This window comes from the organism of the source record quoted next, unplaced genomic scaffold (genome assembly GCF_019419815.1).
Source record: "Pyrus x bretschneideri cultivar Hongxiangsu unplaced genomic scaffold, Pyrus_bretschneideri_v1 Contig61, whole genome shotgun sequence".
In the NCBI taxonomy this organism is placed as follows: domain Eukaryota; kingdom Viridiplantae; phylum Streptophyta; class Magnoliopsida; order Rosales; family Rosaceae; genus Pyrus; species Pyrus x bretschneideri.
The window spans coordinates 835,537-860,405 of record NW_025999800.1 but is presented as its reverse complement, the minus strand read 5'-3'; the positions used below and the strand labels follow the sequence as shown (position 1 = coordinate 860,405).

Genomic DNA, 24,869 nt, shown 5'->3' with positions numbered 1-24,869 from the left:
TGAAACAATGTAGAAGGATTCTACTCAAAGTTTTCAACAACACCAAACAAAAAGTTCCCTCGTTTTCTTATAGGGTCAAACAAACAAACAAACAAACCAAAAGATGTGAAATGCAATATTTCAACTCCAAAACTCAAAGACCCGATTTCTTAACTTTAACTATTGTTTTAAACCCTACAGGGCAATGCAGACGAGGTAAAAGATAAGATCATAGAGCAAGCAAAAGTGCAGCACGTGGCTCATGAGATAGCAGCATAATCCCATTAACAAAAGCAAAACAGCTACATGTGTCTGTATATATTTTTGGTTATATATGCATATATATATATCTTCTGTGTGGACAGAAGTCTTGTATCAGTTGTATGGTGCATTTATAAATATCTAATATCTCAACCTTACAAACTTCACAGCCCTCTTCAGTTTTCCTTCTTCTTCTCTTCTTTTTCTCTTCTCTAATTCCCCCCACAAACAATGGTTTCCAAGTTAAAGAGACCCTGCAACTTGATTGAGCCAGCTGCCCATAAGCTGGGCATCGGTGATAAAACTAGCCATAGCAGCTCAGTGGCTGTTGGGTTGGGAATCCTTGTACAGATCTCACAAAGAAATAAGTCAAATATCATTGAGAAATCTGCTTTAAGACTGAGCCAATCCACAACCTGCAGCTCCCTTGAGAAATTCTCTTGCTTTCTTAAAACATGTCATTTATGCAACAAGGGATTAAGCCTTGATGAAGAGGTCTACATGTACAGGTAACTGACATAATAACAATCAAATTGTAAGACAAGACTTCTACTTATCATTTTTCTCCTTCTGCACTCTACTTATTTGTTTCTCTCCCTTAATTCGATCCAAAAATAAAAAATAAATAGGGAGAAGAATGGGGTGTAGAAATTATTTTTCGTAAATTATTATTCTTTAAATAAAAAAAAACTCTAATATTTAAATTATGTTACGCACACCCTTAGTTGCTTGTCATATAATATTGTTACCAGCATAAGATAATATTACTATATTAATAAAGGTTATGATATCAATTACTGATACAGTTTGCGACTCTAATATTTGAATGCAGAGGTGATCTAGGTTTTTGCAGTATAGAGTGCAGGAACAGGCAGATTGTTATTGATGACAGGAGAGAATTAGAGGCTTCTACCAAGCAAATGCTAAAATCTTATAGGCGTGACCTTTATCGTTGCAACACCCCTAAGAGTAGTAATACTAACACTAGTAGACGTGGCGCGGCCTCTCACAACACTAATGTCTTCGAAGATGTACATCTACAACAAGAGAAAACCACACATCACAGAAAGATATTTGCACTTTAGCCCTATATATAGTTTAATTTTTTTTTTTTAATTTTGATCTTTCTTGTTCTTGTTAATTAACACTGCAAAGCTGCAAAGCAGGAGAAAAATTAATGGAACGAGTCGTTAACTGAATTGTTTGTAGTTAAAGATAGATAATAATTTTGCAACCGAAAAAAAAGGAAAGTAAAGACGAATTACTATTACAATTATCATGAGATTAATTTTGATTTGTATCCCTTTCTGTTTTGAGATAAATATCACTTCGCTTTCTTGCCTTATCGCTTTCTTTTCTTGTCTGTTATGATAAATCGAAAACTCTTATTGGAGGCAGCAGCAAAAATAACAACAATACGTTTGGGACCCTAAGATATTTTACATCAGATTTGCTATTTTATCAATTGACCAGAAAAATGATATTTTGATATCAACGTTTTGGTATATGTGCAGCTTTGTCCAGTACTGACCGAACCTATGTATATATTAATTGAAGAAGAAGATAATGCTCTGTTTTCTTTGAAGTTTGAATATCTGTATTTGTTGGTAAATGTTGTAGTGCAATCCATCAACTCTGCTTGTCAAAGTGGCGTCATGTATGTTAGTCCTTATTAAAACCTGCCTAGGATCGATATACGACGTCTTTTTGGACTTTGTTTTATGTAGTAATCGCCCATTGAACAAAAAAAAAAAAAAAAAAAGGTTATGTTCTTTAGTTGTATTCTTTCTTCACTATATGTCTATATCCAATTTATGGTTGCATCAATTTTCTACTCTTGATTCTGAAAATTACAAGAATATGGTTAAGCTTTGTGATCTCAAAGGCGAATGTGTCGGTCAGATTGAAGCACCAATACAAAAGTTATTAATATTGGACTATATGCTTTTAATTAACCGCTGAACGAAAGTCAATCAATGATACGTACGCTCATAATGCTAATATGATTCATTAATAACTGTAATAAGGGTTGCTAAAAAATGCAGGACTGCAATGAAAATGTTGAAATTTTTTATGAAGGCAAAGGTGATCAAATCTGTGTTGGGTACGCGACTAGGCCTGAAACGATGAACACTTCAACTTCACCAAGCTTCGATTTCTGCATTAGTTCAATCAGGTATATAATTGTAATATTTGATTATTCCAGATTCCTTGACGGCGAAGTAAAACAATAATTAATGGAAATATCTATCTTATCAAGTTATGGATTCTCGAGGTGCTAAAATATGTAATGGCGGGCTTTTTTTTATGGGCAAAAAACTTAATACTATCACTTGTAAATATAAGACTTAGGTCCCAATCTCATACGTACACAATTCTAGCACAAAACCCCACTCCATATAGGAGTGCACAAAGCGTGTAGAGAGAGCAGAAGATCTTTGCTTGTTGCTGCCATTCATTATTCATCTTTTACTTCGTTTCATTGGCTTCTCAAGATTAATATTTTTAGTGTGCATATTAATAATTATAGAAGATTAACAAAAATATATTAGGTAAAAGTACACTAGCCAATCAACGTTCAACGTTCATGACATCTTCCAGTGGTTGCTCAAAAGATTTTCAACTGAAGAACGTCACGACCTCTATAAACAAATTAAGTCCTCATGTTTAACGTGGGTTTTGAAAATGAGCCTATATTTAGGTCAAGACAGCTCTCCAATATTATCTGTTACTGATTTGTTATGATCTAATACGAGCTTCGATGCACAATAATTTCCAGCTCAACATTTGCACTGAGAATCTTTATTGAGATTTCGGCTGAGAGTAGAGTGATTATTTGAGAGAATTGCAGTCAACGCCCGTGGATGTGCCCAATTTTTGGTGATCCACGTTATGCTAGTATTTTGTTGTTTGTTCTTTGTTGCATCAATCTTCCTTATTTTGCTTTGCAATCTTTGACAATTGACACTTTGAAACTCCTAACATAAATACTGCCGTACCCGAATTCTTGCGTTTAATTCTCCACTGCAACAATAAAACTAAAAAGTGCTGCCAAGATTTTAATGCGACCACATTGCACTCTACCCTCCTGTATGAATTTCTGCATCAATGAACACCGTAACTCTTTCAAAAACAAATGAAAACAGCATTAAGGATATTTTGAGTTGGTTTGGTGAGATGATTGTGTTGATCTATCTACCGGCCGGCCTTTCCAACGTTGTTTGCTCTTTTATTTTAAATCTTGGAGCTAATGTTAATTTTGGTCCAAAGCTTTTCCTGGGGTTTGCCCTTCCTGTGTTGTTGTTCTGTCTTTTGTGGCTTAATTAGTGGTTTCATCTAATTAGCGCAATATTGTGATTTAAAGTTGGAGATTAATGTTGTCTAATTACATGGGAAAGTCTCTAATATATTGGCGGGCCATCATGTAACTAATGTTACTCTAACCACATATTTGTTGTACTATCTTTCTAATAGAGACGATACTTACACATGTTGGTGAACTTTATTTCTATTAAAGAGATGCCATAAATATATGGTAATGGTAACACTACTCATATAACAAAGACTGGTTTTTTTACTTCAGCGTGTTAAGGTGCATGTGTAGAAGTAGTTATGACTTGTGAGTACGGAATCCATCCAATTTTTTTTTCTCAATATTATATCCACAATTACAGGGAGCATAAAAGATTGACTTCTTCTTTTCTTCTCCCTTTTTCTTTCTTTTCAAAACTTGAAACCAATATTTTCTTGAGAAATTTTATTTGAACTCATATAACATTTTTCTACACCTAACTTACTTTTTAATTCCATATTAAAAATAATTAAACCATCAAAATCCTTTTAAACCCAAATTTACTACATGAACTACCCTTACAAACCCAATTCAAAATATAAATTTATCTTTACATCCATTCAAAGCAAAACAAAATTGATTAAATGAAAACCCGATATACGAAGATTGAGAGTGCAGCATGGAGGATCATGAATGGAGTAGTTATCCCTAGCAGTACAACTATGAAGAAAAATAAAATTGGAGAGAGTGAATACGCTTCGTTTCGATCATATGCCCGTCTACGCTATTCTATGCTCCATTCCAGTCCATGGTTTGTCAAACTTTTCTATTGATAGCCAATGTGAAGTATATGAGGATGGGTGTACACATACTGGACCTGATCAAGAAGATGAATAAAACAATCACTTCATGTGAATTGTTTATTTGATTGATGGAATGAAACCTTAGAAATCCAACGCCGTTGAGCATCCCAAAGTTGCTGGTGCCTTTGAGAAAATTTAGCTAGTGGCCTGATGATTCCTTTCTGAAAGGATTGTCCCAGGAGTGCAGGGCAACCGGGCAGTGATGCAGATGCATTGACTGCAAGTAGTACTAGTCACCTTATTAAAATTTAAACAATGTAAAGAAGATGGCGTTATAAAAGTTGATGCTAGTGATGATTTTATATTCGAGCTGTATGAATGTGATTGAACTTTTTGCAAGCACCACACTTGTAAACCCTAAACAAAAATAATTAAAATCAAACAAAAAATTCATATAAATCGATTCATACCTTAGTTCAAGGTTCCAAAATTTCAAAATCTTTGTCCATTTGTGAAAAATAGCTTGGTTTTGTCTATGTGAGTGTCTTAAGGTTTTAGCTAAAATAGAATGTAAGAGAAAGATTGCATGATGGTAATGATTCAATTATTAGTGTGGGTTTATAAATAAATTTTAGTTTTATTATTAATTTTATTTTGTATTTGATGGTAATTATATAATAGGGCAAAGATGACAATTCACATTCAAAGTTTAAGAGCATTTCCAAACGAAATATCAAATTTTAAACATAAAATTTAAATTTGATAATCTATCTAGTAATTTGACATCTTTTAAAATTTTAGTTTCTATCGATATATCAAATTGAATTATTATTTTATTACATTATTTTATTTTTATATTTATATTTTACAAATATAAATAACTTCTACAATTTCAGCAAAAAATATAAATAAATAATGAATCATTTGGCATTCATTTTTTTTCCTATTTATCATAATTAACTTTTACAATTGTGAAACCCTAAATCACAATTCCTTCTTGTTTCAATCTTGTGTTGCAGAAATTAAACTTTTGTGGTTGTGTGGATCAAGATCGAAGAGAAATCCCACCCCACCTCTTCGAAGGCCCCCAAATCCCATCTTGACCCAAATCCCAGCCCCTTCCACTTCTTCTTCCCTGTTGACCCAAACCCCAACCCTTCCCGATATTCCAAACCTCACCCCACCTCTTTGGAGGCCCCCAAATCCCATCTTAATAGTGGAGACGAGCTTGACCGGCCGACACTGTAAGTGATCGAGCGGAGGTGCAGACAGAAAAGACGACGACGAAGAGGGAGAAAGGGCGATGAGAAGGGTTTTGGGGGGACTCTGCAAATGGTTAGAGACGAAGAAGTTTGAAGGTTTTGGAATTCCAGGTGAAAGGAATTAAAAACGATGAAGCAGATGATTTTTTTTTTTTTGTCTTTTTCAGTTTGCTTTGAAAGAAGGTGGATAGGCGACATGGAAAAGTGTTTAATAATGAATTAAAAATATTTAACCTTGCTATCAAATTTGACAATAATGTTACGTTGCTATTTCATATTATGTCACATTAAATTTGATTAATCGATTGAAAAATTTTGTCAGCTACCTTTTGAGACTGTTAAAACTATTTGGATATTTTGATAATTTTTTTAAAAATGCTCTAAGTTAGATGTAAAATGAAATTACATGTGTTCAAATAAAATTTGTCTATTTTCTTCCGTTTTTTGATTAATTTCTGGGTGCATGCTAGCTGGAATTCAGGATGGCTCAGGGAGCGAGAGTGTACCCTTACCCGCGCGCGTGGGAGCGAGATGTTCGTGGAGACTGGGAATTGGATGAGAGCTCGATCAAGCAAAAGCTCCGGTCGGTCAAATAACATCAGCCACTCATCCGCCCAATCAGCGTTAATGAATCAAAAGAAACATTAAGAATTACGAAAACAAATCTTAATCAAAACCCAACACAACAGGAATCCAACAGGAATTAAATTAAATCCAATTCAAAACAACAAAACAAAAACAAATATAGTAAAGAAATCCTGGGCTTTTCTTTGATTATCCTTTGGAACATGTGCGACCACATCAAAAAACGTTGTTGTTTGTTGTTACCTGTACCTCCCCAAATTCCGAATCTTTGCGGGTAATAACACAAAAAGTCCAAGAAATCTCAATGGGACATGAAAATTTACTGTTCGATTTCGTCGAAAGTTACAGTCTTTGGGGTTAATGTTACACTAAACACAATGGTTGCAATCAAAGGTTGTTACTTTGTCAAGTTCGTCAAAAGGACTTTTAATTGGTTTCAAAGTTTTTCTCTTGGGTTTGACCTTTATGAGGTTTTGAATGCATATTTCTGACGCACCCACCTTATTTAACAAATGCGAATATTAATTACTTTTAAATTTTTATTAAAATTTTGGTGACTGTGAGAATTTTGATTTTATTTTTGGTGAATTAGATTACGATAGATAGAAACAGATAAATAAATTAATCCTAACAAAAGTTGGGGTTGTTTTTTAATACGAATTTCTTTTTGGGGATTTGGATTTTACGGGCCTAGGGTTCTCTTTTCATACTTTACTCGTCTATTTTGTGCTTTTTTGTGATTGTAGAAGTTAAAGGACTCACTTGGGTCGTCGGTTCTTCAAAATTCCTCATCTGGGTTGTTCGAGTTCTTCAATTCCCTCATCTGGGTCGGTGAGATTTTGTGATTTTTCCATTGTTCTTTATCGGGTTCGTTGATTCCCCACGTTTTCTCATCTTGGTCGCGGCTAATTTTTCTAATTTCAACAGTTTTTGGGTTGGAATCGAGGTATTTTGCCCCAAGTTTGCTTCAATCAGTAGGCAAAAGTTGGTTAATTTTGCTCATAGTTGCCATTGTAGGTTCTTTCTTCTGAGATAGGGTTTTGTATTGTTTTGGGTTCCAGGATCTTGTTATGCTGGCTTTCTGGGGAAATTTTGGTTCTTAGAGTGCTCTGTGAGAGGGATTTTGATCCCTCTTAGTAGATTTGCTTATGCTTCCTTGAATGCTAGCTACAAGGTGAAATTTGATCAGGTTGGTGTGATTGGGATCCAAGCTATGGTCCAAGTTGTGGCCTGGCTTCAGTGTTATAGTGTAGGGGATTTCAATAGTTTTCGGGTTTTAAATCTTCTGTGAGGAGCTTGAGCTACTTTGCTTTGCCAACCGTGTGGAAGCCTGCAGGAAATAATGTTTCATTCTCAGGGAGCTAAGCACCCTTGTAGTCTGCTTGTGGTCAATTGTGCGGAAATATCTGAAGAGAAATGTAGTAAGGACACGGCAGATGATAAACTCAGATACCCATTTCCGGAGTTGGTTTCCTCAGGGCGTTTGGAGGTGAAAATCTTTCGTTACCATTATCTTCTGAATATTAAATATCAAATGTGTTGCGCATGCTTTTGTTACCAATATCTTCTTGTTCTTAACTTATTTGGTGAATTCCTGGTTTTGGTATAGTTTCTAATTTTGCCCTGTATGCGACTCTTTAAAATGCAGGTTCAAACTCTGACCAAGCCAACCAAAGAGGAGTTATGTAAAATGCTTGAGTCATATAAGCCGAATCTTGTATACCTGCAAGGAGAACAGCTTGGCAATAATGAAATTGGTTCTCTTGTCTGGGAAGATGTCGACTTGTCGACTCCTGAAGCTATATCTGAGATCTTTGGTGCCACATTGCCTACAACTGTATGTATTAAATTTCTTGAACTTGCAAAATCCCACGTTTGTATACATGATCTATGCCCCTATTCCATCCTTGCATTGATGAATTAAGGAAAATATATTTCATGGGACGTGGTTGGTGAATTGCTTTCTTAGTTGTATATATTTATGGCGGCATGTGATTTTTTAACTCCGGTTTAGTCATTTGACAAGAGACATTGAAAAACTCAAGGAGTGGGTAAATGGGAAATGCCTTATGATGTTTGAGGAAAGTGTGCGTTGCATGATTTCTTGTGGTCGAAATCTGTTTGCAGTTCTTTCCCCAATTATGGTTGATGTTTCTTTCTTTTATAGTTTATTTTTCTATGCTCTTTTCTGTTTGTTCTGTGCATGCTTGAAGTTTATTTGACATGGGGCTCAACTTTATATAATACATATATGCAGGTTTATTTGGAGGTTCCATATGGTGCAACATTGGCAGCAGCCATTCACTCAAAGGTAATTTTAGTAAGGCTTATTAAGTACGCTCTCAGAGTTCACTACCAAGGGATTAATGAGAAATGGCTTGTTTGGGTGTTGTACTTTTGTTTCTGAACTGGAAACCTGTTCGTTTTTATTTATTTTTTTCGTCCGAACAATCCCGTTATTTTTGCGTAGCATGGTTTTGTTGAAAATTGTGGTTGAGTATGGATGTTTCACCTGCAGGGGATTCCTTATGTGATATATTGGAGAAGTGAATTTTCTTCCTTTGCTGCTTGCCACTTTCGACATGCTTTACTTTCAGTGGTACAGAGGTACTTCTCCTTCTATTCATTTATCTGAGCACATGCATCAAGGGTTTTGGTGTGCACATGTATATGTATTTGCAGTTTGCACACAGTAATGTTGGTTACATATAGAAAATTGGTTAATGTTTGGTTACCGTCACTAGAGACACCTAACATCATTGATTTGGATTATATGGTTTGTCTGTGCAATATGCATGAACATCGTTAGTTTAGACATGTTACTGCTTCTATATTCTGTACAATCACTAAACAGGCTTGACAATTGCAGTTTTGTTGATTGCAGTTCATCAACTCATACATGGGATGCTTTCCAACTTGCATATGCTTCCTTTAGGCTTTACTGTGTAGAAAACAACCATCTCGTTCCTGCTAACATGTATAAATCTAGTGCGGAGCTGGGGCCATGTCTTCTTGGTGACCGTATAAAAATCAACGTTGATCTTCCTGAGGTAGACATGGAAGAAAATGAAGAAGGTTCCTTGGGTACTCTCCCTGCTATAAAGATACATGATGATGATGTGACCTTGAGGTTTCTTGTTTGTGGCGAGCCGTCCACATTGGTAAGCTTGCCTATATTTCTTTTTTACCGGTGTTTAAATATTTATTCTTCAGTTAGGAAAACATGCACACAAAAGCCGGCAGGAATGAACATACTACCAAATCATCCATAGACTTATGGGATGAATTATTTTCAGGATGCAAGCTTATTAGAACCTTTGGAGGATGGTCTCAATGCCCTCTTAAACATTGAAGTAAGTGTGATTTGGCTAGTCAATTTGTGTTTCTTTTTCCTATAGCTCTAATTAGGGGAATATTTCCTTCCAGAAAGTGCTTATTCCCGATTAAACTTAATGAAGAAATGATAATTAGTACTACCTTACATTACTTTCCTAATTTTCTATTTATGTTTATCAAAAAATTAAACAAAAACTAACATACTACCCTTAGTATCATCACGGTGCAAGGAGTTCTTATTTTTCTTCATTTTATTGTTTATGTTGCTCCAGATGCGTGGGAGCAAGCTTCATGGAAAATTTAGGTATGTGGGATCCTTTATATAGTTGATGTATATGGTGGTGGATGCTTTTTTATTGTAGCTTGATTGGGGTTTTGCAATTATTTAATAGTATAGTAGTTTGCATCATCTTATTGGTTAAAATATTAACTGTTCATGTGGAGAAAGGATGCTGTTGACTTTGTTTGGAAGACTAGTTGCCATTTTCTAATGGTTTTGTTCCTTATAAGAAAGGTTTTAAATATTATTGCAATTTGGTATTTGAAACTGCTTTACATTAAATTTTCAAACTGGCCGGTACTTTTCTATTTTTATTTCCCCCATGTGGACTTGTTCAGCAGTTATGCCCTAGAGTGAATAAAATTAATGAATGAATGCTTTTTAATGTTTTTAGTGCTCCTCCACCGCCTCTTCAGGCTGGGACTTTTTCTCGTGGTGTTGTGACTATGCGATGTGATGTATCAACTTGTAGTTCTGCGCACATATCACTTCTTGTGTCGGGCAGTGCTCAAACTTGCTTTGATGATCAGGTAATCCTAAAGGACTTGTGTGGAAAAATTCTGTTATTGGGAGCTGTTCAACTTTACACCTTGTTACCTGTTTACTTTCAGCTCTTAGAGAATCATATAAAGCATGAAATTATCGAAGAGAGTCAACTTGTACGTGCATTGCCCAAAGATGACGAAACCAAAGCACCTCTATCTGAACCACGAAAGTCTGCGTCAATTGCATGTGGGGCTACAGTATTCGAAGTTAACATGAAGGTTCCTGCATGGGCTTCACAGGTTTTATCTATATCTCCTCTATCTTGGTCTTTGCTAGCATGATATTGAAGAACTGCGAGGACACCAAAATTTGATGCCCCCTTTTGTTAATTTTGATTCTGCTGGTCACCACTCAATTGCCCATTCTGCAGTAGTAATCAAATTCTCCTCTCTCTTAGTTGAGGGAATTCAAGAAATTGGGGGTAGGCTAACTGGTTAAAGGAGGTATCTAATTCTCATGCCCAAGAACGGGCCTCAGTGAAAATGGAGATTCTATTTTTATTGCTACAACATCAGTGTTTAGGAAGCTATTAGTTCTACAATCTGGTTATCTAAGGAGTATTCTTTGTGGAAAAGCAAATTTACCTTGTTGGCTTGGAATCTTCAGTGTTGACTTTTTTTTATGTTGAAGAAAAACGGACCATTTTTTCTAACACAATGCAACTGTTGTATTTGTTGTGGATACAATTTCAGGTTTTGAGGCAGCTCGCACCTGATGTTTCTTATCACAGTTTAGTTGCACTGGGCATTGCCAGCATTCAGGGATTACCTGTGGCTTCTTTTGAAAAAGATGATGCTGATCGCCTTCTTTTCTTCAGTTCCGGTCCGGGGAAAGATGGTAAATCAAACGACTTGATTCTCAGCAGCCTTCCTACTTGGTTGAGACCACCTCCTCCTAGTAGGAAGAGATCTCAACCATGCCAAGAGACAAGCCTGGGTTCTCTTGACAGCCAGGGGCTTCCACGTTTACCTCCTTCTAAAATTGATGAAGACAACAGAGTTGCTGGAGCAATGAATGGGGTTAGCACATCTTTACTTCCAGCCAGGCAAAGATTGAAAATAGCCGCAATGAGGCCCATTCCTCATGTTCGTCGTCCTAAAATGACACCCTTTTCTGGAATGTCTGAGGTAGATGGGCATGAAGGAGGTCAAGTCAAGGCTCATATGCCTCCTCCTCCTCCACCCACAAAGCTCAGTATTGTTGGATTAACTCCTACAACACAACGAAAATCATACTCAAGCTCTTCTCAGGCTAAGCAGATTATTTCCTTGAATCCTTTGCCATTAAAGAAACATGGTTGTGGTAGAAGCCCAATACATTCTTGCTTAGAGGTGAACTATGTCTTTGCTTAAAGTGTTAAATGAATTTGTAGGTGTTGAACAAGTCTATATGTTATCCACACATGCACAACTATATTATATATCCACATTGTAGGTGTTAACCCACATACATGCACTACCATGCTCTCCATGTGCTGCAGATATTTTTTTCTCCTGTAGGTTGTAACCATGTGATAAGAAAATAATATACGTGTTGGTCATAGAATAAAGTAGCTGTCAAGAAAGTAATTAGATTCGTAAATAGGGAAGTCAAAATGGGAAATAGGTAGTTTTAAATTGGCAGCGGGAATTTTCTTCTCTTTTTTTCGTTTTCCAAAATTGTATCAAAAGATGTTGTTTCCTTGGAAAATAAGAATTAGCAAAGGTATAAAGGCGATGTTGTGGAGTAAAAGTAAAGTGCGAACATGAGAGGAATTCCACTATTATAATAGTACAATGAATATGAATTTTTTTTTAATGTTACTTAACTATATGCTTAACCTGTGGGGTTTTACTTTCTTATTCACATACTTTGTTTTGCTTTTTTACTTCACCCTTGAGCAGGAGGAGTTTTTGAAGGATGTAATGCAGTTTCTAATTCTCCGAGGACATAATCGGCTCATTCCCCAAGGTGGACTCGCTGAGTTTCCAGATGCCATTCTCAATGGAAAGCGTCTTGACCTGTACAACTTATATAAAGAGGTGAAAATATCAAATTCCTTGGCCAGGATTAAGGCCAACGTTGTGACTAAAATAACTAACGATGGAGTTTTGTAAAATTTGTTATTGAAAAGTTGAGGTGTTTGTCAGGTGGTTACAAGAGGAGGCTTTCATGTTGGCAATGGCATCAACTGGAAAGGACAAATCTTCTCAAAAATGCGCAATTACACAATGACCAATAGAATGACTGTATGTCTATAATCTCCCTTTGGTTTTGTTTTCCAGTTTTGAAGTATTTTAATGCTGCAACATCTGCAAAGAGGTAAGAGAGAATGAAAGGGTGGGACCGAAATTGTGAGACGGTTTATGCTTATGGGAGAATAGTACTTGAACCTCAGAATAATTGGGGATTCTTCCAAATCTATATTCTACACCTAAATAGTATATAATTATGACCGGATGAATAGGGATGTATTATGTGTAAGACTCAGTAGCTTGTAACAGGTCAATTGATACAGGTGAGTGATTCTTGTTTTCACAGGGTGTTGGAAATACACTTAAACGACACTACGAAACTTACCTTCTAGAATACGAATTGGCTCATGATGATGTAGATGGAGAGTGCTGCTTATTGTGTCACAGGTTCGCATTTATCCCGTCTTATTTTTTTCTTCTCCATTGGCATAAAATGATTGTATTAGCTAATGTCTGCTTTCATGAAATTGGATATTGTTCTACAGTAGTGCAGCAGGGGATTGGGTAAACTGTGGAATATGCGGTGAGTGGGCTCACTTTGGCTGCGACAGAAGGCAGGGCCTTGGTGCTTTTAAGGTATTTATCCCAAAATTGTAAGCACCTTGTGGCTGAGAAAACAACTCATTCGGCTTTTATGTGTTAAATTTTTGTTTCGACTCTGCAGGATTATGCAAAAACAGATGGACTGGAGTACATATGTCCACATTGCAGCATCAGCAATTTCAAGAAGAAACCACAGAAAATTGCAAATGGATTTTCCCAAGGCTCAACTGTATCACGGCCACTGTAATTCAATTTTGCTCCTACAATATCATAATTAATATCATTTTCCTTTTGGCTCTCTGATTTGGAGGTTGCTTCCCTCCCCAATCTGGCACGAGAAGTTGATTTGTACGGTTGATTAGGCCTTAATTGCACGATGCTAAAATAGGAGACCAGAGATGGGGGGAGGACAAAGGTAGAAAACAGCAAGTCTGGTAGAGCATACTAGTTAGCGTAGGTATTTCGTTTCGGGTGGGAAATTTCTGTCCCTTTTTAGCTCTACCATTTGTGTCAGTCTGTTCCTGTTTCCCCTTTGGGGTTGTTAAGGTTGATAGTTAAGAAATCCCATGATTCAGAAAGGGTCGTTGTAATATAATGCCGCTATCTCTGTGAACATGTACGACTTTATGTAGCGTTTAATGAAAGATTATGATTATACTGACCTATCAACACATTCTGTCTTTCTAATCTGCTGATTCGATGAGTTTTTCTTTTTCAGTATAAAGGCTTAGATATGTGAACTGTTAGATCTGCATCGTGTGGCAATGCCCGGTCATGGCGGGTTTTCGCTCCTATACCTGCTTGTGCCACCGATTTAAACGGGGACATGATTTTCATGCTCGTTTTCCCCCCGACACACACTCATCCATTTGTAGTCATTGGATTGTATAAATGGAAAAGGAATCAACTCCCTAAAGGGTGTTGAGTATCCCATCTTGGATGGAACACAAACACAAACAAGCCTACTGTTCATTACATAACACAAGCTCTGGCAACAGTAGGACACCTTCAATGGGATATGCAAACAGTGTCTTGGGATGGACATTTTACATATTTCATGTTGCCCTGAAAGCTCTGTAATGAACATGATGTAAAATACCTAGCACTGGCCGAAAAATGTAAATTTAATTTTCTTTTATATCTTTAGGAGCTGGGCCGTCGTGCTTGTTAAAGAGATAAAAGTAAATGTGATCTCAAATTTACATCTCTTCCATTGAAGTATAATTCATGTTCCATAAATTTAAATATGGTTTTTCTATCTCAAATTTGTATCTGCTGATTAAAAATACTCTTCAAGGTTAATACTATAATGAAATTTACAGCAACATTCTTTCAACTCAATGAGTCAGTGGCATTAGGGCATCTTCAATGGAAGATGTAAAACACTTTGAAATGTGTACTTTGTTTTTTGGTTGGCCGGATAATTCTCCAATGAAAATATTTAAAATATACATCTTGGCCGAAAAAGGTAAATAAAAACCTAAATCTAAATAATTTTTTATGTCTTCTGGTGTAAAAAAAGATGCAAATATGATTTTTTTTTTTTTTTTTTAGAGTTTTTTTATTGACACCCTACAATCTTATGAATACACCCCATTTTTTTTTGAATTCTTGTTGAACTACCTCATTTACCCTTATTTAAATTTGAAAAAGATTTAACAAAAAAAAAAAAAAAAAAAAAAAAAAAAAACAAACGCATTACCCACAAATGCATCACATATTCCCTTCTCAACAACCAAACAACATGCACCACCATTAACGCAATTCCATTGATCTAAATAATTCAAATATTCAATTGTTACAAAAAGATGATCTTGATAACTTTATTTACCCAAACATATGCCAACCTTATATTACAAAAGCACTTTCCATATGTTTTCCTACCCATAGGCATCAAGTAGACACTCTTGAGTATGACATCTGAAATTGCAGTTTCTACAAACTGCTAAAGGCCTCGCAGAATGACATGGAGGGAAGGGGGAGGGGAAGGTGAGGGAATGGAATGCTTAGCATGGATCGACGAAGTGGCGGAGGGTGAGCGAGACGTCAGTTAGGTGAAATGTTATTGTTGTTTTGAACATGTGGGGTGGCTTCAATAGAAGTAGGGTTAAAATTAGAATTTAAAAGAACAATTTTAAGTGTGTGTTAGACAAATAAGGAATATGGTTGGAGTCCTTGTGTAATTGTATATAATATTATTCACTAGCCGTCCTACAGCCGTCAAGCCGTCTTACAGCCGTCCTACCTTGTCCTACCTACACACTAGCCGTCCTACAGCCGTCCTACCTTGTCCTACCTACACACTAGCCGTCCTACAACCGTCAAGTCGTCCTACAACCGTCCTACCTTGTCCTACCTACACACTAGGACGGCTACCTTGTCCTACCTACACGCTTGTATCATGTATATATATCCTTGTAATCTTGTAAAGAAAGATAATGAGAAAAAAAGCATTCTCTTCCATTTTTCCACATTCACGTATCAATAACAAATATATTTTTTAGCCTACATACCTTTTTCTACATGGTATCAGAGCAGGTTTATAACCCTAGCCCTAATTTTTTTTTTTCGGCAGCTTTCTCTGCCGTTCCCATGGCTGACTCTTCTTCTTCCGATGGTGTTTTTTCCCTTCATCATTCCGACCACCCGAATCTTGTCCTTGTATCCAAGAAGTTGAATGGTGATAACTACACATCCTAGGCCCGTGGCATGCAGCTTTCCTTGAGTGCCAAGAATAAACTTGGTTTCATCACTGGCGATATCCAAGAACCTTCTTCCTCCGACGACCCTGATGCTCACGCGGCTTGGCGTCGTTGCAATGACATGATTCTCTCTTGGCTTCTGGATTCCTTGGAACCTGACCTTCAAGAATCTGTGCTTTTTTCCACCTCTGTCCAAGCTGTATGGGATGATATTCGCGAACGCTTTTCTCAGAGTAATGCTCCACGCATCTTCCAACTCAACCGGGAACTTGCTACAATTTCTCATGGTTCTTCTTCTATCTCCGCCTATTTTACTCGCCTGAAAGCTCTCTGGGATGAGCTTGCTTCTTATAATGATGGCTGCACGTGCTCTTGCAACGCCAACCATGACCGTCAACAACTCATGCAATTTTTAATGGGCCTCAACGAATCCTTTGCTGCTGTTCGTGACCAGATTCTTTTAATGAATCCCCTTCCCACTGTTCATCAGGCCTGTTCCTCGGTGTCTCAAGCTGAAAAACAACGCTCCCTGGGCGTCCTCCACTCTGTCGATCAACCTGCTGCCATGGCTGTTCGTGGCCCGTCCCGTCCCTCCTCTGCTCGTCCTCCCCTCCACTGCACCTACTGCAATTTTGATTATCATACCCGAGACACCTGCCATAAACTTCATGGCTATCCCGTTGGCCATCCCCTCAATGGCCAACCGTGGCGACCACCGCGCCGTGCCACTGCTTCCAGTTTTTCCCGCAGCCATGCACCTTCCAGTCCTCCCCAGCAGCCACGGTTTTCTGCTTCCCGGCCCCATAATTTCACCAGGCCCATCACGTGCAAGGCACCCAGGCCCCCGCCTCCTCTTCTACTCCAGCGACCCACCAAGTGCACGGAGCCCAACCCACTTTGCATGACTTGCAGCTTGCCATGCCTGACCTCTCTGCCGAGCAGCACTCCCGTGTTCGAGCTGCTCTACGTGACACCACCACCCCTCCTCAGGCCAATGCCGTGCTCACTACTGATTTTGCCCAAGGTTTGTTACCTATCACCTCTCATCATGGTCAATGGATTCTTGACAGTGGTGCTACGGATCATATTTCTTCTTCCGCCTCATGTTTGGTTAATCGTTCTCCTTCACATTTGCCGCCTGTTTCTTTGCCTAATGGTGCTTCCGCTCCCATTACTTTTATCGGCACTCTTCCTTTAAATTCATCAGTTACTTTGAAGGATGTTTTATGTGTCCCTAATTTCTGAGTGGACCTTTTATCGGTTGGTAAACTTACAGATGGATTATCGTGTTCCATAACCTTCTTTCCTTCTTGGTGTGTTTTGCAGGACTTGGTTTCGAAGGCAATGATTGGTGTGGGTAAGCGACGTGGCGATCTGTATTACCTTGTGGCCCTTACCTCTTCTCTCCCCACCCGTCAACCTCTTTGCAACATCATTACCATCCCCTCCTCCCTCTGGCATAGGCGTCTTGGTCACCCCTCCTCCACTCGTTTGCAAGCTTTAGCATCTAGCTCTCTTAATTGTACTTTTGATTCTAGTCATATTTGTGATGTTTGTCCGTTGGCAAAACAAACTCGTCAACCTTTTCTTTTGAGTTCAATTTCATCAACTTTCCCTTTTGCTTTAATTCATTGTGATATTTGGGGCCCGAATCGTCAATCTTCTCTTTCTGGTGCTCATTATTTCTTAACCATTGTGGATGATTTTTCTCGCTTTACGTGGGTCTTCCTCATGAAACATAAATCCGACACTCAACAATTAATTAAGGATTTTTTTGCTTATGTCACTACCCAATTCCACACTACCATCCAATGCATTCGTACTGACAATGGTGGTGAATTTTTATCTCTTCGTAGTTTTTTCTCTGATCATGGGGTGCTTTTACAAACTTCTTGTGTTTATACCCCCAACAAAATGGCGTTGTTGAAAGAAAACATCGTCATCTTCTTGAAACCGTTCGCGCCCTTCGTTTTCAATCCCATATTCCTATCAAGTTTTGGGGGGAATGTGTTCTTACCGCTACTTATCTCATCAATCATCTCCCTACCCGTCTTCTCCATCATAAATCCCCATTTGAGGTTCTCTTTTCGAAAACCCCATCTTATGACCACTTCCGCGTCTTTGGTTGTCTGGCATATGCCACCTCTGTCACTCCCACCACCAAATTTTCCCCTCGGGCTCATCGTTGCATTTTTCTCGATTATCCTCATGGACAAAAGGCCTATACCCTTTACGATCTCGACAATCACCGCATTTTCACTAGTCGAGATGTCATCTTTCACGAAACTACTTTCCCTTATGCCGTTTCTCACCCTCCTATCCCATCCTCTTCGCCTACCTTACCCATCCCACCCTCTCTCGACTTTACATATAACACACCCCTTCCTGCCCCGACGCCTCACCCTCCTCCACCTTCCTCCCCTTCCACGCCTCCCACAGATTCCCTTGCTGCCCCATTACCCGTTCCTCCCCATGCCCCTTTACCCACGGACATCCCTACCCCCCCACTACCTACCAATCCTCCCCTTCCCCGCACCTCTTCCCGTGCCCATAAATCTCCATCCTATTTAAAAGACTACCTTTGCTCGCAGGTGATTCTGCCATCCCACCCATCTTCGACTTCGCAACCCGGTTCTACACAAGGTACGCGATATCCACTTTGTAATTTTCTCTTTTATCACCGTTACTCTCCCATGCATTTTTCTTACATTAACTCTGTCAGTCGGACTGTGGAGCCTTCCTCCTTTGCCGAGGCTGCCACTGACCCCAATTGGCAACGTGCTATGACTGAGGAGCTTCAAGCTTTACATGCTAATGGTACTTGGACTTTAACTTCCTTGCCCCTTGGCAAAATTCCCATTGGTTGTAAGTGGGTGTACAAACTCAAGCACAATTCCGACGGCTCTATTGACCGCTACAAAGCTCATTTGGTTGCTAAAGGCTTCACTCAGGCTGAAGGTATTGATTATCATGACACTTTTTCTCCTACTGCTAAGATGATTACGGTGCGTTGTCTTCTTGCTCTTGCTGCTAGTCAGTCTTGGTATCTTCATCAGCTTGATGTTAATAATGCTTTCTTACATGGTGACTTACATGAAGAAATCTATATGTCTCCTCCTCCTGGTCTTCGGCGACAGGGGGAGAATCTTGTGTGTCGCCTTCACAAGTCACCTTATGGTCTTAAGCAGGCTTCTCGCCAATGGTTTGCCAAATTCACTAGTGCCATCATTTCTGCCGGTTTTCAACAATCCAAAGCTGACTATTCATTGTTCACTAAAAAGTCTGGTATTTCTTTCACAGCTTTGCTCATTTATGTGGATGATATTGTGATTACAGGCAATGATGCTAGTGCCATTAATTCTTTGAAGTCTTTTCTCCGTGATCATTTTCGGATAAAAGACCTTGGTGATTTAAAATATTTTTTGGGTATTGAGGTTTCTCGTTCCAAACAAGGGATTTATATTTCTCAACGCAAGTATGCATTAGAGATTCTCAAGGACTATGGTTTTTTGGGAGCACGACCCATTGCTTTTCCTATGGATGACACAAAATTATCTGATAAAGGAGAACTTCTCAAGGATCCTGAAAAGTATCGACGATTAGTAGGTCGGTTAATATATCTCACTATCACTCGGCCGGATATCACCTATTCTGTGCATGTTCTAAGCTGTTTTATGCACAAGCCAAGGATATCTCATATGGATGCTGCGCTTCGTATTGTTCGTTATTTGAAGGCTACTCCAGGTCAAGGTTTATTATTTCGTTCTGACAACCAAACCAAGTTAACTGCGTTTTGTGATTCTGATTGGGCAGGTTGCCCTATCACTCGCCGTTCGACTACTGGGTATTGTATATTCTTGGGCGGTTCTTTGATTTCTTGGCGGACGAAACGACAGAAAACCGTTTCGCTCTCTTCAGCAGAGGCGGAATATAGGGCCATGGCAGGTGCTTGTTGCGAGATAGTTTGGCTTCGTTTTTTGTTGAAGGATTTGAACATTCCTTTGGATGGTCCTTCCATTTTATTTTGTGATAATCAAGCAGCGTTACAGATAGCTGCCAATCCTGTTTTTCATGAATGAACTCGTCACATTGAGATGGGTTGTCACTTTATACGAGATAAGATTGTAGATGGCACAATAGAGACCAAGCATGTGGGTACGGCACAACAGTTGGCAGACTTGTTTACCAAACCTCTTGGGAAAGAAAAGTTTTCGGGTATGTTACGCAAGTTGGGAGTTCTTGACATGCACTCTCCAACTTGAGGGGGAGTGTTAGACAAATAAGGAATATGGTTGGAGTCCTTGTGTAATTGTATATAATATTATTCACTAGCCGTCCTACAGCCGTCAAGCCGTCCTACAGCCGTCCTACCTTGTCCTACCTACACACTAGCCGTCCTACAGCTAGTCCTACAGCCGTCAAGTCGTCCTACAGCCGTCCTACCTTGTCCTACCTACACACTAGCCGTCCTACAGCCGTCATACAGCCGTCAAGTCGTCCTACAGCCGTCCTACCTTGTCCTACCTACACACTAGGACGGCTACCTTGTCCTACCTACACATTTGTATCATGTATATATATTCTTGTAATCTTGTAGAGAAAGATAATGAGAAAAAAAGCATTCTCTTCCATTTTTCCACATTCACGTATCAATAACAAATATATTTTTTAGCCTACATACCTTTTTCTACCGTGTGGAGTGTATTTATAAGATTATGGGATGCCAATAAAACAATCTTTTTTTTATATCTCAAATTTGCATCGCTCCATTGAAAATGCTCTTATAGATGAAAAACTTATTCATTAAATTGTTTTCGAAAAAATTAAAGGCATATTTACTTTTACACACATGGCACAGAATACAAAAATATAACTGTTACCGCTTGAAGCAAAGTGCCAGTCGTTTGGGAAATCGAGAAGAAATCAACAGCCGAACTCATTAATTTTCTAATGCCTTTATCCAAGTACTTGGAGCCTGATGAGAGACTATCCAAATCCTTGTACAAGTTACATGCATACAAATAAATAACGAGTTTATGAGTTGAAACGTAAGCCAGAATCTGAAGGAGAATTAGTAATGGAGGGAACATCATCATCAGGCTCTGATAATAACACTCTTCTTTTGGTTGATGAGTTCTACTTTTCATCTCTCCATGATGATGATGAAGTATTTCCCATTTCAGATGAGAAATATGCACAAGAGTTGCAGCTTCAAGAGGCTCTAATGTCCTCTGCAAGTGCTTCATTAAGCCCCCATATTACTACTCAGCCCCCGAAAATCGGGGAAGGTGTTGTTGAACCCGTAATGAAAATGTTGAAGGGGAAGGAAAAAGAAATTGGACAATCCTCTGAAGGTTTTTGCGGGATCTGCTTGGACGTAAAATCGACCGGAGAAATGTTCAGAAGCAGTGGCTGCAGCCACACATTTTGCTGTGATTGCATTGGGAGATATGTTGGGACAAAAATTCAGGAAAATATTTCAGCGGTGAAGTGTCCTGACGTGAAGTGCAAAGGTGAGTTGGAGCCACAGTCATGCAAGTCAATTATTCCCAAGGAAGTGTTTGATAGGTGGGAAAATATACTTTGTGAATCAATGTTTCTGGGGTCTCAGAAGGTTTACTGCCCTTTTAAGGACTGCTCCGCCATGTTGGTGGATGATGGAGAAGAGGTGGTGACTGTCACCTGGTGCCCGCATTGCTGGAGAATGTTCTGTGCTCAGTGCAAGGTTGCATGGCATGCGGGAATTGAGTGCTGGGAGTTTCAGAATTTGAATGAGGATGAAAGAGAGAGGGATGATATCATGGTGTTGGAGCTTGCTAAGAAGAATAAATGGAGGAGGTGTCCTACTTGCAAGTTCATTGTGGAAAAGAATGAGGGCTGCTTACACATTACATGCAGGTTTGCAATCATATTTTCAAGTATATATAATTTTTCATTTTTACTGTCACAAGGTCACATGAGGTTATCAAACCATTCATATTTAATTCCTGTTTTGTTATTTGGTTTTTCTTTACAAATTTATGTTTTTGGTTATGGTAAAGTCTTTGATCTCATATTGACTAATGTAGTTTTCAAATACCTATTTTATTGTATTTGGAGTGCTCTTTTTCACTTATTTCGTTCTTGTTCTTGCTTAGTAGTGCATGCTTTTCTGTATGCAGTTCTTCAAACATGGCTTACATTGATTCTTTAGCTCAGAATTATTGCTTGCTGATTGTTTCATATATATTACATATTGGCCTGTTCTAGTGGTTTACTTTTGTTTATTTCTTTGGCAGTTTAAAGTACTGACTATTTGTTTTAGCTTCAAAGGTCAAGAAAAATTACATTACTCTCAGGATATATGATAATATTCTTGTTACCATGAAAAATTGAATATGTGATCGTATTATTTTGCATTTTTATATATAGGTGCGGATACGAATTTTGCTATGCTTGCGGCAAATATTGGCGCCACCTTCAGAGTCATACATGTTCATCAGCAACTTGAAAACTTGAAGGGCCAAATAATGAACGAGGATCCTACCAAAATGTACCGGGTGGGATTCAAATTGATGATTATATTTCTCATTTTCTTTTAATATTTGTGATTGAAACGTTGACTGTAATGTGAGATTTGCGGAGAATATTGAACTATATTTTGAGATTTGCGGGGTACAAGAAACTGTAGAATTTGTTGGAAAAACTAATTTAGATTATTTGAACATATATGATCGGAAAAACTAATTTAGATTATTTGAACATATATATGATCGAGGGAATGAGGAGTGGGAACGACCAAAAAAAGAATAAACCCGCGGCACCCCACCCCCCACCATCCAACCACCACACCCCCCAACCCTCACCCCCACCCCCCCCCCCCCCCCCCCCCCCCCCCCCCCCCCCACCTCCCAAACTCCTCCGCCTCCTCCTCCTCCTCCTCCTCCAACTCCCAAAGGCATTGTCTACTGCTGTAGCAACAGTTTAATTTGTTCATCGGCCTGTTTTTCTTTGGAAACATACCAAACATCGTACTCATATAGTCAAATTAGTAACAATCAAATTATGAAATAAGAATATCTTGAGAAACTCTAATTACAGTCTAATTAGGAATAAGGCCTATGATGACAAAAGTATTATGACGATTAGGATCTCATATGATGTGAGTAACTCGATGAGTAAAACACATGGACGAGCGCTTGGCCTCTCAATCACACACATTTAAGGGATTCGTTCTAATCTCTTTTCCTATATTCATAAACCTCTTGGATGTTTACTTTCGGATATCGTTATTGCTAACAATATTGTCGTTACGATTCTACATAAGAAATTGACACTGTCGGGAATCAAATTAAAGACTGAAAATAGTTCATAATATATTTATTGGCTCTTGGCAACCTAAAAACAAAAATAGGCTAGTCTAACCAGGAGTCAGATCTGAAGAATTCCGAAAACTTACATGCTCTATGCTAGTAAGAGAATTGCAGAGAATTGCCCAACCGTAGTAGGTAGTCTATTATCCATAGTTATCAAGGAGGAGAAGTTGCACCCGGTTGGCTTGGTCCAGACATTCCTAAGCATCTCATTAGTTCGAACCTGCACACTGTGTTTCAACTTGTGCAAGGCTGCCATGTACTCTTCCAACTCCTCCAAACTAGTCATCGCCTCAATCTGCTTCTCCCACCAAAAACCTCCTCTTTCTCTCTTACTCCAATATTATTGTTATTATTATTCCCACGCTTGATCTTCTCTGCCTCCATCCGAGTCCTCTACTTGTTTATTACTACTACGGATTATAATAACAGGCGATGCATTAGTAGGATGATCTGGTTGATCTGCAGGCAATAAGGAGGCATTATTGTCGGCAAGGTAGTGGTTGATGATAGTGTGAGGAGCAGGGCTGCCGAAGCAGAACACTTTGCCGTTGCTAGACACGACGATCCCCTCTACCTCTGCACCCGTCAAAACGCTGAGTTGGGCCGCTTTGTTGAAGATGCCCCTTATGCGCTTGGAGAAGGTAACGTGACGCTTGTTCTTATCTTCAACTCTCTTGATTTCAATCTTTCTTCGACCTTTGCTAGCCTTTTTTGATATCTGATACTCAGCAGTCATAGCCATGGCAGGATATTAATGGCAAACCCTAGTGGGAAGAAATCTAAGGCCTGTTGGAAATTCAAATTAAAAGTCATGTGATCTGTCCATGTGATGCTAACCTTTCTTTACAGATTGTTTCCAGCAAAATATAATCATCATTGCTCCTTCATTATTCAGCCGAATGGTGATGAAAGACAGCAAGTGTGCTGCCATGTGATGTGCTAGCAGGAAGACAGCAGTGTGCTGCCATGTGCTAGTCGAATCTATGTTATTTGCAGCTGGAAAGACAGCTGCTGTGTGCTAGCTGAATGTAGACAACCTGGAATACATTTGGTCTCTTCATTTTCACGTTCCCATGTGTTAAAGACAGCAGATATGCTGCTGTCTGTGTGCTGTCAATTGATCGTGTAAAGGTGTAGGTTGTGTTGTATTTAAGGAAGCCTCTCGTAAGGCTTTAGTAATAATCCCATCTGGTTTGTCATTCAATTCTAGAAGTGTATTTGCAATCTGTTTTTTAATATCAAAGTGCCTTGTTTGCCAAAGCTTGTAGCTTCCCTCATTTCTCAATTTTTTGTCCAATTTTATTGAGAATGAAAGTGAGAGGTGTGATAGAGTTTGTAAACTTATCACCCACATATTTTGGTATTGAGTTAGTAAACTTTTCAATACCAACAATTGGTATCAGAGCCAGAATACCATTCTGGCAGGTGCAGCAGTTATGGCATCCAACTTAGTGCAGCTCCAAGTTCCCACATTGAAGAAAGAAAATTATGAAAGATGGTGCATCCAATTCAAAGCATTGTTTGGATCACAAGAGCTATGGGAAGTTGTCAGTAATGGGTATGTTGTACCCACTACCGAGCAAGAAGCCACATATACTGCAGATCAAAGGAACACTCTCAAGGATTTACGAAAGAAGGACCAGAAGGCGTTGTATCTTCTTTATCAAGGATTAGAAGATTCAACGTTCGAG

The 24,869-nt window shown here is 38.7% G+C and overlaps 3 protein-coding genes and 1 pseudogene across 5 annotated transcripts; 3 read left to right on the top strand and 1 right to left on the bottom strand.

The window, feature by feature from the left end:
* Window positions 1–351: 351 nt before the first annotated feature.
* On the top strand, window positions 352–1,585 carry LOC103930676 (FCS-Like Zinc finger 17-like). Its single transcript, XM_009340038.3, has 2 exons — window positions 352–749; window positions 1,073–1,585. The coding sequence occupies exons 1-2, from the start codon at window positions 472–474 to the stop codon at window positions 1,323–1,325; spliced, it is 531 nt and encodes a 176-aa protein (XP_009338313.2). The 5' UTR covers window positions 352–471; the 3' UTR covers window positions 1,326–1,585.
* A 3,770-nt stretch (window positions 1,586–5,355) lies between these two features.
* Window positions 5,356–13,790, top strand: LOC103930677 (AT-rich interactive domain-containing protein 4). Of its 3 annotated transcripts, XM_048572463.1 has the most exons (17): window positions 5,356–5,708; window positions 6,068–7,128; window positions 7,244–7,671; window positions 7,831–8,019; window positions 8,440–8,493; window positions 8,701–8,789; window positions 9,052–9,343; window positions 9,479–9,535; window positions 9,791–9,822; window positions 10,193–10,328; window positions 10,410–10,583; window positions 11,037–11,675; window positions 12,228–12,365; window positions 12,474–12,572; window positions 12,865–12,965; window positions 13,064–13,154; window positions 13,243–13,790. In XM_048572463.1, the coding sequence occupies exons 3-17, from the start codon at window positions 7,525–7,527 to the stop codon at window positions 13,366–13,368; spliced, it is 2,364 nt and encodes a 787-aa protein (XP_048428420.1). In that variant the 5' UTR covers window positions 5,356–5,708; window positions 6,068–7,128; window positions 7,244–7,524; the 3' UTR covers window positions 13,369–13,790. The 3 variants fall into 3 exon arrangements, with proteins under 3 accessions (XP_048428420.1, XP_048428419.1, XP_009338314.2); XM_048572462.1 differs by having other exon boundaries at window positions 6,079–7,671; XM_009340039.3 differs by having other exon boundaries at window positions 5,357–5,708; window positions 6,068–7,671; window positions 9,067–9,343.
* A 7,110-nt stretch (window positions 13,791–20,900) lies between these two features.
* Window positions 20,901–22,114, top strand: LOC103930696 (E3 ubiquitin-protein ligase RSL1-like). The gene is made up of 2 exons (XM_048572472.1): window positions 20,901–21,721; window positions 22,102–22,114. Exons 1-2 carry the CDS (start codon window positions 20,901–20,903, stop codon window positions 22,112–22,114), a joined length of 834 nt encoding a protein of 277 aa, XP_048428429.1.
* Window positions 22,115–23,167: 1,053 nt separating this feature from the next.
* Window positions 23,168–24,299, bottom strand: LOC125471726 (annotated as a pseudogene).
* Between the last annotated feature and the right edge of the window lie 570 nt (window positions 24,300–24,869).